The sequence below is a fragment of the Pseudorasbora parva genome, chromosome 4, assembly GCF_024679245.1.
Source record: "Pseudorasbora parva isolate DD20220531a chromosome 4, ASM2467924v1, whole genome shotgun sequence".
Lineage (NCBI taxonomy): Eukaryota > Metazoa > Chordata > Actinopteri > Cypriniformes > Gobionidae > Pseudorasbora > Pseudorasbora parva.
Genome location: NC_090175.1, coordinates 29853135 through 29869024, shown reverse-complemented (window position 1 = coordinate 29869024; position 15890 = coordinate 29853135). Strand labels below are relative to the sequence as shown.

The 15890-nt window shown below is 37.2% G+C and overlaps 1 protein-coding gene across 1 annotated transcript in view; it reads right to left on the bottom strand.

Moving 5' to 3' along the window:
- Window positions 1-13174: 13174 nt before the first annotated feature.
- cckbra (cholecystokinin B receptor a) overlaps window positions 13175-15890 on the bottom strand; it is a 75153-nt gene continuing 72437 nt past the window's right edge. The window contains exons 5-6 of the mRNA XM_067441510.1: window positions 15106-15626; window positions 13175-14417 (exon numbers count right to left, since the gene is read on the bottom strand). Coding sequence (XP_067297611.1) covers window positions 14325-14417; window positions 15106-15626 — 614 coding nt within the window. The 3' untranslated portion in view covers window positions 13175-14324. The remainder of the gene's footprint in view (window positions 14418-15105; window positions 15627-15890) is intronic.

The window sequence follows — 15890 nt, the reverse complement described above, 5'->3', positions numbered from 1 at the left end:
AATAATTATAATGAAATAATTATGAATTATGAATAATGAATAATTATAACCATGGACTTCAATATGAAAGTAACATTGAACAGAACAGATAAGTGCAATGAATATACACACGCACAAGGTATTTATGTTAAATCAATATATAGGTTACTAAACTGTGTCACGAATGGCAACATGAGAAATATATATATATATATATATATATATATATATATATATATATATATATATATATATATATATATATATATATATATATTACATAAATACACTTTTATAATAAGAATATCACTATTATAATAAAATAATTTGTATTAAAAAAAATTACATTTAAACCAAAAAAAAAAACATGCAAACTAAGTGTATTTTAAAGATTGGTTGTCATAAAATCGTTATTGGTGTCAATAAAACCTATAGAATTGAACAGCTCGATTGTGGTCTCAACCCCCTTGATAACGTGCACATAAGTTAGCCGTGATATACAAGCTGCACAATTAAGTCATTTGTAGCCATGTTAATAACATTTGTAAGAAACCAAACCATTTGTAAATCCGTCAAGATTTCAGCGAGATAAGAGTATTTATGTTCGTACAGATGACTCACCTTACATCAGGTTTCACAGAGCCCGACAGAAATCTTGCCTGTGACAGCCGTAAGACATCTAGCCCTTATTATGTATATCTATGGTGGAGAGCAACTGCGCTAAACTACGGAATCCGACACATCCGCCTTTCGCTCGCGAGAGTCTTTTGACATACGTCAGCATGACATCAAAGCAAGGCAGACCGCCCTCGGACACATTTATAACCGGCATGCATTTCGCGCTGATCACCGGTGATTTTGCTCATCTCAAACAAGCCTATTGTCTTGACCAGGTCTACACACTAAATGCATTGAAGCAACTGCCATATGATTGGTTGATTAGATAATTGCATCAATAATAATTGCATCAACCAAACACACACACACACACACACATATATGTGTGTGTGTGTTTTCATATATATATATATATATATATATATATATATATATATATATATATATATATATATATATATATATATATATATATATATATATATATATATATAAGGGCAGTCAATAGATTATTATTATTTTATTCGTGATTAATCGCACCTGTTTTGTGAAATTAAGCAGTCGCCATTTATCTTATTAAATACATTAATTAGCCTAAACTGTATTTTGTGCAAGCTTCAAGGATCATTTGGAGACTCCGAATAGAAAAACCAAATATAAGGAGTTCATATAATTCTATAATATAATAAATTAAAATTTTTACACACCCAAGCACCCCTGAAAAAAAAACATTACTAAAGAACCTTCACAGAATTCATCAGTGTATGGCATATGCTCAGTAGGCTATATATCTCTGTGCTCATTACCTTCATCAGTTCTCTCTGAGAGAGAGAGAGAGAGAGAGAGAGAGAGAGAGAGAGAGAGAGAGAGAGAGAGAGAGAGAGAGAGAGAGAGAGAGAGAGAGAGAGAGAGAGAGAGAGAGAGAGAGAGAGAGAGACTTTAGAAAAGTCCGATTTGGTGCCTTTAGAAATGTGTGCATATAGAGACGCAAACTGTTTGGAACGGTCCGTTTAGTGAACTGATTCACTAAAAAGCACCTCCGGTCATCACTAACGTTCACACATGAGAAATCAAACATTATCATTCCTCCGTGTGTGCGTGCGTGCGTGCGTGTGTGTGTGTGTGTGCGTGCGTGCGTGTGTGTGTGTGTAACAACGCGAATGTACTGAATGCTGTGAGATCGCGCGCACACGTTCTCTGTGCATCAACAGATTCTCACGCGATTACTGTATGATACCACGCAGAATACGACAGAGCTCGTGTTTTAAAGCAAAGCAAACACTGGCATGAATCACTAAAACGCGCTGTGAGTCTCTATTCTCTCTGGTGTATCAGCCTGGCCTTACATTAGCACTGTTTGGATTAATTAGATTACTGGATCACTGAACACTTTCCCAGAGTTTAATGCTTAAACTCACAAACAGAGAATCAGGTTAAATAGTTAGAATGGAAATATCCTCCTACAGGGTTACAGGTGCAGAGGCTCTGTGTGATTGATAAACGCCCGACTTCTATGATTGACTGCGTGATGCAAATGACTTAAACGTTGCAGCTTCACGTAGCTACTTCTGTATGATTTGTGTTAATTGCGTTTAATTATTTTAACGCGTTAACGACTTTTAATTAATCTCATGCGTTAACGCGGTACGTACTGCCTCAACACGCACTTCCAGTAGGCTATTCATTTTCTTTGTGATAAAGATCTTTTTCCTCACCTGTCCCCGGTCCGCAACTCGCCTATTCCAGCCAAATTCACTATTACTTACCTGCTCCATCTGTGCATACCATCTGTTCTATAAATACCTGTTTGGTTTGATGAAGTTGAGAATGTTAGAATGTCTAAAGTGGACCTAGCTTGTTTCACATCATTAAACCATTTAACGTTAGTTTTAGCTTAAAGGGAATAGAGTACTTTTTTAATGCATATGCATGTTCTATGAGGAGACAAGGGAGGCACTTTAAATGAGAAATGTTGGATGATAAAATAATCAACAGCACAATAAAATGTAAACCTCATGCAAACCAGCTATAATATTGTTTATGTATTAATGATTTTGAATGTCAGTCTCTTATACACATTTGACTTAAATGTTGTTATGAATGAACACAAATAAAAAAATTGCAACATACTGACAAATGGCACATAACTAATATGGTGGGGTTGTTGAAAGAGTTGTGTGTGAAAATTGTACACATTGTTCATTGTGTTTAGAGTCATGAATTTAAAGATGATAGCATTCTTATTATGAAATAACTTGTACACAATCACTCATTTCTTTTATCTCAGCCTCATATTTATTGTGGGAATATGCACAATGGCTCACTGTTATATAAATGAATGGTAATTATAAAATAAGTGTTGTCGAGTCAAGTGTTTCATAAGACTATAAGTTTCTAAATTAAATGAACTAAAGAAACTAATCATTGATAAACATTTAGGACCTAAAAGGTCTATTTAAAACAAACATTAAACATTTATTTTAATTATTAGGTGATGGGGGAGGGTCTCTCTACCTGTGCTGTATCTCTAAATGTTCTAGAAGCTCTGTCAATTTGATAACAATGAATTTGACGAGTTGACAACCGAGTTGTCAACTGAGTTGTCAACTCCTCAGTTCTTGTCAGCATATAATTAAAACAAGAATGATCATTTTATGCAGTCATGCTCACAATGCAAATCTAAACCCAGTGTAGTAGATACACACTTTTGCAATATTCTTACCAAAGCACCAAAAACAATGCTGGCCAAACATTTTAAAAATGGACACCTGTGAGAAATGCATCCACACTGTAAAAAATGCTGGGGTAAAAACAACCCAAGTTGGGTTGAAAATGGACCAACCCAGAAATTGGGTTGTTTTAATGTGTCCTATTTCCTGGGTTTAAACAACCCAATTTCTGGGTTGGTCCATTTTTAACCCAACTTGGGTTGTTTTTTACCCAGCATTTTTTAGAGTGCATTGATCCAACACGACCACATATGGGGTCTGGGGTCAGTCACTAATGTGTGGACAGTTACTGCCTCTAATTTCCTCCGTCTCTCTCTATTTGAAAATGTGTCTGTAACATGACCAATATGTAACAGTGGGCCTGTGAGCAGAGTATGGGATCATTATGTTTGGCCACAATATAGCAAGTTTCTGGACAAAAGGGTGAATTTTATTAACACATAAAGAACAAAAGAGATGAAATGAAGCAACAAGAATTGCAATATCAGATAATGAAAGAAATAAGAGGGCCAGTGAAGATGAATAGTTTGTTCTGGGGTCTGGCTCTCCTGGGCTTTCCAAGCTGTTATGCAGTGAGTACCATGAAGCTGTTATGCAGTGAGTACCATGAAGCTGTGTGTGTGTGTGTGTGTGTGTGTGTGTGTGTGTGTGTGTGTGTGTGTGTGTGTGGTGTGTGTGTGTGTGTGTGTGTGTGTGTGTGTGTGTGTGTGTGTGTGTGTGTGTGTCTGTGTGTCTGTGTGTGTGTGTGTGAGCGTGTTTGTATAAAGAGTCTATTTGGCTGACAGCAAATCCTCCAACGCCGTCTCATTACTGAAGCGAAGAGGAGTGTCCATCCTTATGAAATATAGCTCTGCTTTTACCACTTATATCTAAGGTGAAATTTCAGCATATCATTTTTCTTTTCTCCTTTAATTTTTTAAAGGTAAAAAAAAAAACTCTGAATCACTATGTTAGAAGTGTAATCGTGATGGCTTGAATCACAACTCAAAGTTACAAGGCCTCTCTGCCAGTGTGCATGGTACAAATATCCTGGAATAAACTGAGCAGCAAATTCTGCTAAACTAAACCAAGGTGTCTATACACTGAAAATGCATTATAAATGAGCCTTGAATTTTTTCTTTTATTACTTTAGTTGCATCACACACACACACACACACACACACACACACACACACACACACACACACACACACACACACGCATGCATGTATGCATAAGTCAAAGGTGTAAGTCGCAGTTGTCATGCGATCAAATAGTGTGTGTGTGGGGGGGTGTATGTGGGTGTGTGTGGGTGTGTGTGTGTGTACATTAGGCTACAGGCATCATTTTCTGTATTGACATTGAATAATAAATCACCTAATGGAAATGTACATCTGTTTATTACCATCAAGGCCAGTGTGACTGAGTCACTGCAGTCAAGACTGACAGCAGACAGTAGAAAAGAAAAGAAAGACAATTATTCAGAAAATAGGTAGTGACAGAAAGAGTGAATGGCTATCAGAAATTCAAATATTTTATTTTGGGGAGTGTAATTTTCTTTTAGATTGTTAGAATTGCTTCTTAAACCACTGTGAGATTGGACAGACCCAATGAGAGATCTCTAGCTTAATGCCTCCTGGCACAGTAATCTGTCTTGAGATAAGGTCCTGGAACTTCTCACACACGTACACATCACCCATGATATGACCAATGTTTCAGAGATGGACACTAGAAATGGCTTATATATGAAATACTGTGCACAGAGAGAGAGAGAGAGAGAGAGAGAGAGAGAGAGAGAGAGAGAGAGAGAGAGAGAGAGAGAGAGAGAGAGAGAGAGAGAGAGAGAGAGAGAGAGAGAGAGAGAGAGAGAGAGAGAGAGAGAGAGAGAGAGAGAGAGAGAGAGAGAGAGAGATTGTGTGTCCCTCTCAAGCCATTACTTTGACCTTATGTCTCTCCAGGATCAATCCTTATACCGTCTAGCCACAGAAATGAGCAGCGTAGAGACAGAATCTCATAACCACTACAGTGACAGTGTGTGTGACCAGGGGAGACTTGTTGACTCATACTGACCCTCATAAAAACAGACAATCTCCCCTTGCGATCTAGCAATCTTTGCCACCCATAATGCAATTTTTTCTCTTTCCCCACTTGAATTTCCTCAATGGGAGTCTTTTTTTAAGAGATGAAATGAAAATAAGTGTTGGATCCTTGAGAACTAAGCGTTCAGGCAGAGAGAATTTCTTAGCTTCCCCTGACAGATCTGTGCGTCTGTCGCATGCACACAGCAGTAATTGCATGTGTTTTTGATTAGTCATATCTCAGTGTGAGATTTACCATTCACTCGGATGAATGCAACATGGAAAAAATCTTCTTTTTTTTATATTTCGTCTGGATGTGCTTAAAATCCTCATATTCTGTCTAGCTCATTACCTGCCTGCCTGGATTTGCAGCTAATTAATAATCACAAGGAAATTTCTTCATGCAGGTGTGAACCGTAAACCTGAGAGATAATAAGGCAATTGAACAGAGAAGGTTGTGAAAGGTGCAAAAAGAGAACATTGCCCCTAATTATGGCTGCCACAAGAGAACAAGACAAAAAGAACTGTTCGGTTAAAGTGAATCTTAACACAATCTTCCACGTCTAAGTAGACAATTTTTGCACTTCCTCAAAAAGCCTCAATGTCAGTGCTATAGTGCTATTTTTGATTATAGCTTAGAAAATATAATTACATTAATTTTGTTAAAAGCTAAATTTGAAAATGACAGGCAGTATGAATATGTCATGTGCAATAAGGTACGAGAGGCCTGTAACCCCTTCAGTCGTGACTTATTCAGGATACAGCACTGGCCTTAAGTACTTTATTGCTTTTATAAAACAGTTACCAATACAAATATTAAAGCCAAAATATATGTATCAATGCAAATTTCATGAAGTAAAATTACTAAAGGCCTTCTTCTGCTGAAAAAAATGATAATAATTTGTCCCTGAACGTAAACAGATGTTACAATATTTCTGTAACATAACTGACGTGGATGCAGACGAAGACGATGTGCAGTTTATTTACAGTATCCAAAACATGGAATAAAACTATGAACAAAACTTGACTATGAACATACCTAGTTTCAAAACACTGCTTCATGAAGTTTCTGTTTAGAAACGTTTTGAAACACTTCAAAGTCAATGGTTCACCACTAGGGGGGCGATGATCTCTGTGAACCAATGAATCAATGAATCATTGAGAACCATTGAACAAGTGTCTGTGGCTTTTACCTGATCTCTGATCAGTTTTATACATTTGTAGATGTTTTAATTAGACATTAGTATAATTAAAATGAAAAATAGTAGTTGATAGTCTCTTATTGGCATGTTTAGCTGAGCCTTCCATATGGAACAAACCCTGACAATTGATAAAAGAACATATAGACACTTGATATTTAATTGTATTAGATTGATTTATTTTATAAATTGTATTATTTAATTTGAAAGATTTTACTTTCAATAAAACATTTGCAATGGATTTGTAAAAGGTCTTGTTTTGGTGCATTTACACTTCGCCGTGAAGACTGGTGTCAGATTGTTTTGAAGCTTTGACACAATACGGCACATTTGCTTCAACTGTTTGTGTTTACACGAAGCCTCTGTCTACCCATCACTAAACAGACCTTGAAAATCGACACATGGAACAACATACATACCTCAATATCCGCAAAGGCACACAAAAGGGCTTAAATACAGGACTATAGTGACCACATGACAAAAACAACCAATGAGTACAACACACATAAAACAAGGGAACCAATCAGAGCATGACGCATAAGACAAGGGATGCAGAAGACATGATCAAATGGCAAATGTCTTCATCAAACAAACACAATGATTTATTTCTAGTCCAGCCGCAAATTAACTGGAATGTTAATTTTTATTATTACACGGCTCTGCGAAATACTTGATTCTGATTGGTCAATCGCGCATTCCAGCGGTATGTTATTTCCAGATAACAACCGCTCATCCGGGTACTACAAGATATCTTGACCGGTACTACTTCTATGCTTAACGCTGACGCCATCTTGTGGCTGTTAAATACTTAAACAGCCATGGCTACAATGGAAGACTTCAAGGCGGGTTTCCTTTATAAAGTTTTAAATATGGATATTTTTCTTACACAAACGCATCGATTCGAATCAGAAGGCCCTATTAACCCATCAGGGGCCGTGTGGAGCACGTTATTTGACGGACAGCTGCATTGTTTATAGACTTCAAAAACAGCTACAACTACTGCTTGGATTAACGTTAGCCTGGACTTTTTAAATATTACTCTGATTGTATTTGTCTGAAAGAAGAATGTCATATACACCTATAACTGACTTGAGGGTGAGTAAATCATAGGCTTGGTTTCATTTTTGGGTAAACTAACCCTTTCAGCAATCATTTTCAACATTTAGCAGCAATAGATAAAGGCTTAAAGCAGTTTGGAGCTGTTTTTCTTCGCGGAAGCTTTGCGTAAGAGCTAATAAAATATTTAATCTCAAGACAATATTTTGTGTCTAATTTATTTGAGACTAGTAGCCGTGTAATAAGCGGGATAATGTACACCCAGCCGGTTGTTATTACTTAATTGGCCAGCCTGGGTTCATTTCCCAAAACCATAGTTGCTAATCAGTAAGCAAAACTTAGTTGGTTGGCAACCAACAAAGTTTCTAACTTAGTTAGCAACTGGTTGTGTGAAACGCACTCCTGATCGGTGGATATAACCACATACCATGCATCACTAACACACACACACACAGATGCATGCACAAGCCTCACTGCAGAGTCAGACAAATCCAAATGATCAAAACTTCCACGAATATATATATACCTTCAAATACCAAGTCAAGAGAGTGAACAATCATGGCTTCCTAATAATCCCCATCCACTGAAATGGCTCTGTCACACTCTCCTCTCCACCTATGCGTGTGTGTGGAAAGCGTCATCTCATCATCCAAGTGGATTGTCTGTCCAAGTGGAGAGACCCCTGTCATGAGTGTAAAGCGTTTTGGGTCTTACATATGAAGAAATACTTTGAAATAGAACAGATGCCTCTTTTTCAAGCGTGCTGGAAGCATTCCAGGCAAAATAGAATAGGCTACACTGCAAAAAATGCTCTTTTTACTTAGGAATTTTGTCTTGTTTCTTGTCTAAATATCTAAAAATTCTTAAATCAAGATGCATTTACCAGATAAGTAAAACGACATAAGATATTTTTCTTGTTTTGTTGAAAATAAAATAAAAATTAAGTGAGTTTTTGCTTAAAACAGGCACAATTATCTGCCAATGGGGTGAGAAAAATAATCTAGTTTCTGACTGAAATCTTGTCCAAAACAGAATTAAGATTATTTTTCTCACCCCACTGGTAGATCATTTTGCTTGTTTTAAGCAAACATTCACTTCATTTCGATTTTTTTTCTGCAGAAAACAAGCAAAAATATCTTCCCAATATCTAAAAGATATTGGGACTGGAACAAGAAAAAAAATTATTATTAAAAAAGCATTATTTTTTTGCAATGTAGGAAAATATGTTTAGATGTAATTTTGCCAAATATATATTAATAAATTACATTTTGATGTTTGAAAGCCTTTAGGTTGTGACATAAATGCAAATATAACTGTAATTTAAATAAATAATACTAATTATTGATTTTTTAAATATTGCACGTCAATACAGAACAAAATATTCTGCAGCCTATATATAATACCATAGATATGTATAGTCTATACACTACTGAGTGCTGACGTTGTCTTTGCTGTATCAGTAGGTTATATATTTATGTTTAACATGAAGTATACATGAAGTATAAGCCAATTCCCTGTACATCGATAGCAGCAGCGGCGCGTCAGACCGTTGGTGTGCAAAGGCAAAACGGCACGCAGTTGACACGCAACAGAAATGCCGCGCTTGCAGTGTGTCTCTGGTCTCAGAATAAGCACGGTGGATGATATGCAGGAAGAAATCTAATGATTTTCTTTGGAATGATTTTCACAGAAAATTCACGCAAAAGAAAAAAAAGGGTTTGGGTGAAGTCGTGGAGACGGCGGGAACGGTCTGTAGCATATGTTACCGATTGAGCTAGTAATGGAAAAACTAAAAAAATCACACTGTTTTTTTAATAATTGTTGTTCTCGGGTGTCTCTTGAAAAAATAGATATTATTCTCTTTGAAATTGCCTTAATAAATAAACTTCAAATAATTGTTTTTATAGTCGGAGTTTCTTACAGTCAATGACTATTTGATGTTATTAGAGAATGTTTGAAGATGTGTTGACACCATAGCCTGCTTTTCTGATATTTCGTTTCACGTGAGTGTGCGTGCGTTTGTCCTCGGGGTTCCCCCCACACATCAGGATTTCTGATCGTAAATATTCAGCATGTTGAACATTTATTATCCGCGATCGGGGCGGCTCCGACGTTCTTCCGAGCAGGTTCGGACACTCTTAACACACATCACACCACAGGGAAATCTGATAAGATAATCTCTAGAACCATCAAGATAATCAGGACCGAGCTAGGATTGTCGGAAGGGGGGAAATCGGCACAAAATCAGCTCGATTATCTTTTGGTGTGTACCCAGCATTAGACATGTACATAATAAATCGTTATAAAATTATCTCTAACAATGAAATACTATCACATATTTTTTTTAAAACGAATCCACAGTGAAATGAAGGAACAAACATGCAATGTCTTCCCCACGTGTAGATATATTTATTAAAAATAATATTCATCCATTCATGCATAATATTGGAATCCAAATTAAGCTTATGCAGAATGTTTATTGCTTGGAAATTCCATCCGGTTTAACTCCACTTAGGCCTATTATTCATCTATAACATGCCATGCACAAATCAGTAGGCGGGGCTACAGAATCAGGCGTTCTTCTTCTGTTGAGGCAGTGTTTCGCCACGCACGACACAGCTTGGCACATTCTGAGATTAAGCGTTTGCTGGGTCTGATGTCAATAAAAGCTGTTCTTTGACTAACAAGGAAGTTTTCAGCTCAGAAACTTAATTGTTAATCACAATTAACTTTTATATATCAAAGGCTGAATGAAAAGTTGATTTTTCATGGCCCCTTTAAACTAGCGCTATCAGTGTCAGAACACATGAAAACCCCTTAACTGTTAAAGAACAAGATATCACAGCATACATTCAAATCAATTTATTTTTTATTATAAATATAGGACTGACCTGAAGGAATATGCTAAATCTGAATGCAGGTAATACACTTGCTCACTCAAACTCTCTCTCACACACAATACTCTTTTACATAATACGGTACGCTTTAATTAACAATACTAATTGAGAACAAACATATGTTTAAGAGTGGTTGCTAAGGGTGTTATATGGTGCAGTTATATTGACCAATCAGTATCAAGGACTAGAACTAACCATTTTATGAGTTGGGTTGCGAACCTTTATGGTGAACGTCCCGTATTACCTGTTGTTGTGTGTCACTCATAGATTTATGAATGTTATCAGACTATGACTCATTTATGTATTAAAATGAGTCGGTTTTACTGAGAATACAAATCTTTCATATAGCTTCTTTTTTTTTTTTTTTTTTTTTTTTTTTGGTGGTGGTGGTGGGGAGGGATTGGCTTCAGTTCTTATTGAGGATTCATTCTTTTTGAGACTAAGGGATTTACTGAAAATTATAATTCATTTATTGTTTTTATTGTTGTGTATTAAGCTACATACACATGGCAAGTCTGCTGAAATCGAACAGACCAGTAGGGATGACTTGTGAACATTTGGATATTATGGATATTATGTTATCTAGTCATATCAAATGTTAAACAATGCAGTAATGCCCTTTATGCACTATTGAGAATAGAGACCTTGTGTTGAAATTATTTGAGTTATGAAGGGGTTACCAAAGAGGTTAATTGATTTTCAAATGTCAGTTTACTCTAGATTTAATTACTGGTTGTTGCAGGCTACAAAAAAATAAAATAAAAAAATCACATAAAACTCTGCCCATCTTTGTGTCACAACAATCTTTATGGTGGTTTTCGAGCTCTCTACTCTGCTGTCTATCCAAAACACACACACACACACACACACACACACACAGCACATGCATACAGCACATGCATACTGTATACACTTGTCCTGTTGCTCAAAGCTGTGCAGACAAAAAAGATGCAAGCGCTTTTGTGTTCCAGTGCTGTCACAACATTGGCTTTCCCCGAGAAATAGATTCTGTGAGACAACACCTGCGAACTAAGTAGCTGAATAAACATTCTGTGATGGAGGAGGAAGAGGTGGGAGTTTCAAAGACATGATAACAGAAGACAGATTACCATGGCAGCATAGAGAAAGCTTTATTTTAGCCTTGGCCTCAAACTACAAACCCAGAACAAGATAAAGACATTTGCACATTGCGAAACAAGCTGCCACAGGTATTCTAAATATATCAAACATATAATGGGATCAACTGGCTTTGAAAAAGACACTGATACAGATTTCTCACAGCTAGTGTGACAATGAATCATCATATTAAACATATTAAACAGAACATACAGGATCAGGGTACAAAAAAGTTTTTTTCCGTTTTTTTCTAAGTCTTCTGAGGTCACAAGCCCCTGGAGGCCCACTGTCCTGTAAAGTTTATATCCAACCTACTTTAGCACACCTGCTTGTCATTTTCAAGAGATCTTGAAGAGCTTGGAAGTCAGTTTTCTATACATACACATACATGGTACGGGGACCCAGCAAGATGGTTTGTATCCAGGGCCCAAAATTTGGTGCTACGCCGCTGACACACACACACACACACACACACACACACACACACACACACACACACACCACCACCACCACCACCACCACCACCACCTCATAGTGTGCTTTTCAAATCATGTGATATTTATATAATTGTATATTTAGAGAATTGTCATGAAAAATATCACTACAGAATAGAAAAGATTTGTACTTGTCATAACATAACCCCTAAGGACAGTATATTATTTAACATACAGTGTTTTGGTTAAATTATACCGATCACAAAGCACTCACAATAAATGCATTTCTGAATCAATATATTTCATAAGGGATCTAGCAGACAATAATTCAAATAAAACAATCTAGCGCAGACAAACTTTGACACACTGCATAATTATCAATCTGTTGGTACTCATTTCCATCTGGCACAGAAGAAGTAGAAGACAGCATAAGTAGCCTATGTTAGAAAATATAAACAATCTTCATCTGAACAAGGTCAGAAGGTGTGACAACTGGTTAACCTGTTTCAAACATTGAAAGTGGCACTTTCATTAGACCAGCCGAATACTCTGTGTCAAGCATAACAGATGACTTTCTAAATGTAGTTCTTTGTTATTTGTTGTCTGGTTATCTAAAACTATTCCAAAGTACTTGTTTGTTTTGCTGTTGTTTATTTATTGAGGTAGCTTTCATTTCAATCAGTTTCTTTTTTTTTCTTCTTTATGTTGCATTCAGTCCTAATCAAGCCATTCTTGAATGTATGAATTGTTGTCTTGGAAACAGGATCCATATCCTCTGTTGGAGCGGTTTGAAATAAATGGCCAGACTTATGTTATCAGTCATCTACCCAAACAAAAACCTGCAAGACGAACCAGTTCAACTGTAGCTTTTGGCGGATGTCACTGACAACAAGAGAAATAACAGCAGCTGCTTAATAGACAGGTTGTGTGTCTGAGTGAGAAATTACACTTTTTGCTTTTCCTTGACTTTTGTTTGATATAGATCTGCTACATACCCAGGTGGTGCTTTAGAGGGGATGCAGTGAGTGAGGAAAAACTGATTGAATGAAAGAAAAATTGCAAGTAGGGAGTGATAATAACAAAACAGAAATTGAAGAGGTAAGAAAGGAGGGTGTGTACGCACTGAAGTATTTACTCACTGTATATCCTGGAGGCACATAAAAAATGCATGAAGCTATGAATTCTGGCTCTGACCCCCAATGTTATCCTTCTGTATGTGAGGAGGAGGGAATAAAGAGAGAGAAAGAGAAAGAGAGAGATGGCCTCCTTCAGTACTTCTATTCAATTTGCATATGCATGTGTGCAAAACTTTTCTCACAGCAGGTGTGTACACATATTAGTAAATTCGTCTAACCTGCATTCTTATGCTGATGAATCAGATCATTCTTATTGAGGGAGCATGTGCCCACTGTACAGCACTGTACAGATCTAATTCTCTTGTGCTCTGCCCACTGTGCCCAGCAAGATTTTCGAGCAAGTGTGTCATCCGATAACTATTCAAAAAAAACAACCACCCAGTTGTGTTTTGGAGCTCCCATTTATCACCTGGGCATACGCTTCATTTTGTCATAGTTTTTATCTGTTGTTACTCATAAATAATTAATACTTTGTAGAAACCTCTTCTAATTTAACCTATTTCCATGGCTTGAGAATTTAATTGTTTCAAATGTGTGGTCCTTAATTTCTGAACTTTATCATAAATCCCTTATCTGTAAAGTCTGAGTTTTAAAAACTTTTTAAACTGGGACAACTGCCAACTTACTTACACGTATAAAATATGGCCATACAAGCCTTCCAACAATCCAGTGGATAACGAGATAAACCAAGTATAAGCACATTCACATCTCATGTGCGTTCAATCCTTTTGAGGTTGAATTTTAAAGCACTTGGTATTGCTGCGCAGATCCAGCTTTCATGTTTAGCATGAACCGCTGAATAAATTAATCTCAGCACAAACAAGAGCTTAGCTTGCCTTTCATATATTCAGAGGCTTCGTTTGGGCCAGGCAAGAAGCCGAATATCCCAGGTGTCTCATCAGCTTCAGCAATAAGGAAGAAATCAATTAGAGAAACTCCAATATGATAAAGAATTTTCGGAAGTGTTTTTGTTAGAATGTGTATTAGAACAGTAGCCCCTCCAAGGCAATCACCTTAAACTTCTCTCTACAGTTTATTTTCCTTTTCTTTCATCATTTCCCAGAGCATCTATGTAGTCTTTCAATGCAGCTTGTTGACCATCATCACATCAGCTGGGGTGAATATTTCCAAGACGCCGTTGATTCCGTTGATGACTGAATTGCCATGCCCACTTGATACATCTTCATGCAGGATAACTTGTAGGAAATGTGCATCAAAAAAGAAGGAGCACAGATTAAACATAGTCACCTGCAAGACCATCTAATGCTGTTATTATCAGAATATACAAAATAAGTACTCTCAGTGGAGTCTTTTAAGCAAAGCTCATTAAGACAAATATTCTATTATACAACTCTAACAAAACAGTGAGCAAAATACAGACATCACAACACTCAAATTAGACAATAAAAGCTGTACCATTTTGTAGCCAGAATGCAGCTATCTACCAGATTACTATATTATTTGATCATGCAACATGCAGTATTTGGTTCCACATCAAAGATACAAGAATATTTATATTTCTCTATTAACAAGCCCCATGCATGATAAGATCATTTTCTGAAAAGTCTTCTACAGATTTTACACAATAAAAATAAAGCTACATCTTTGCGCATCCCATGTACCACACGGTTTGATTGTATCACAATGCTAAAAGTTGAAGACGCAACCATAGAAAGACACACCGACTTTAGGCATAAAGAACAGACAAATGAGGTATTCCTTTCCAAATAAAACTTAACACTGACACATCGAACAAAGCATGTTGACACCATGAAAAGAAGAACACATCTGGCGATCCAAACTGTTAAAGAAGCGTACTGTCAAGCACACAGCTCATGGATCAAACTGAAGACACCTGCAATGCTAATGCTAACACGGTCCTACCGTGCTAACGGTGGTGTAACTGAACTTTGCTATGGATGCCCCTGTGACCCCAGTGATGTCCTCATCACCTTCCCTCCTCTTCCTCCGGTTGAGGCACGGCCGCCTGCAACACCCAAATGTGGTCAAGAGAGCCTTGCGGAAGCGGGTGTTCATGAAGCAGTAGATGATGGGGTTGACACAGGCTGAGGTATAGGATAGCAGCTGAATGAAGGAGATGGGTGCTCCGGAGAGAGCACGCTGGGCTGACTTTTGGTCGAAAGCCTTCCAGGTGTTAGCAGAGTACAGAGGCATCCAGCATATGAAGAACATGGCAACAATAATGATCAGCATTCGTATCACTCGTTTCTTAGCAATGAGCTTGGCCTCTGAGGTGTTGCTTCGTGGACGGTCTGTCTTGACAGTGCCTGAGGTGGTCAGAGCAGAAAGTTCCATAGCAGGGAGCTTCTTCTGGACCTGGATGTAACATCCGTCACTCTCTTCAGGGCCAGGAGACAGTACACCATTCAACCCATTCTTTACACCTGTAAATAAAAGAAGTGATGAGATGAAGAAGGTGTACAGTCAAAGTTTGATTTTTAGTTATACAGTAGAATTTGCACTCCATTGACAAGTCAGTGTATCATAACTGGAGAGACTGGAGAAAACGCTGAAAACAATTTCACATTCCTCTGTGTTTAAAGGTTGCTGAACTCTATCTTTTGAATCTGTATAATGAGAAGGCCTGTAACTGGATCTAAATGTCACAGACTGACCTCTTGGTTGAATTCAAAGAACACAAACGTTTA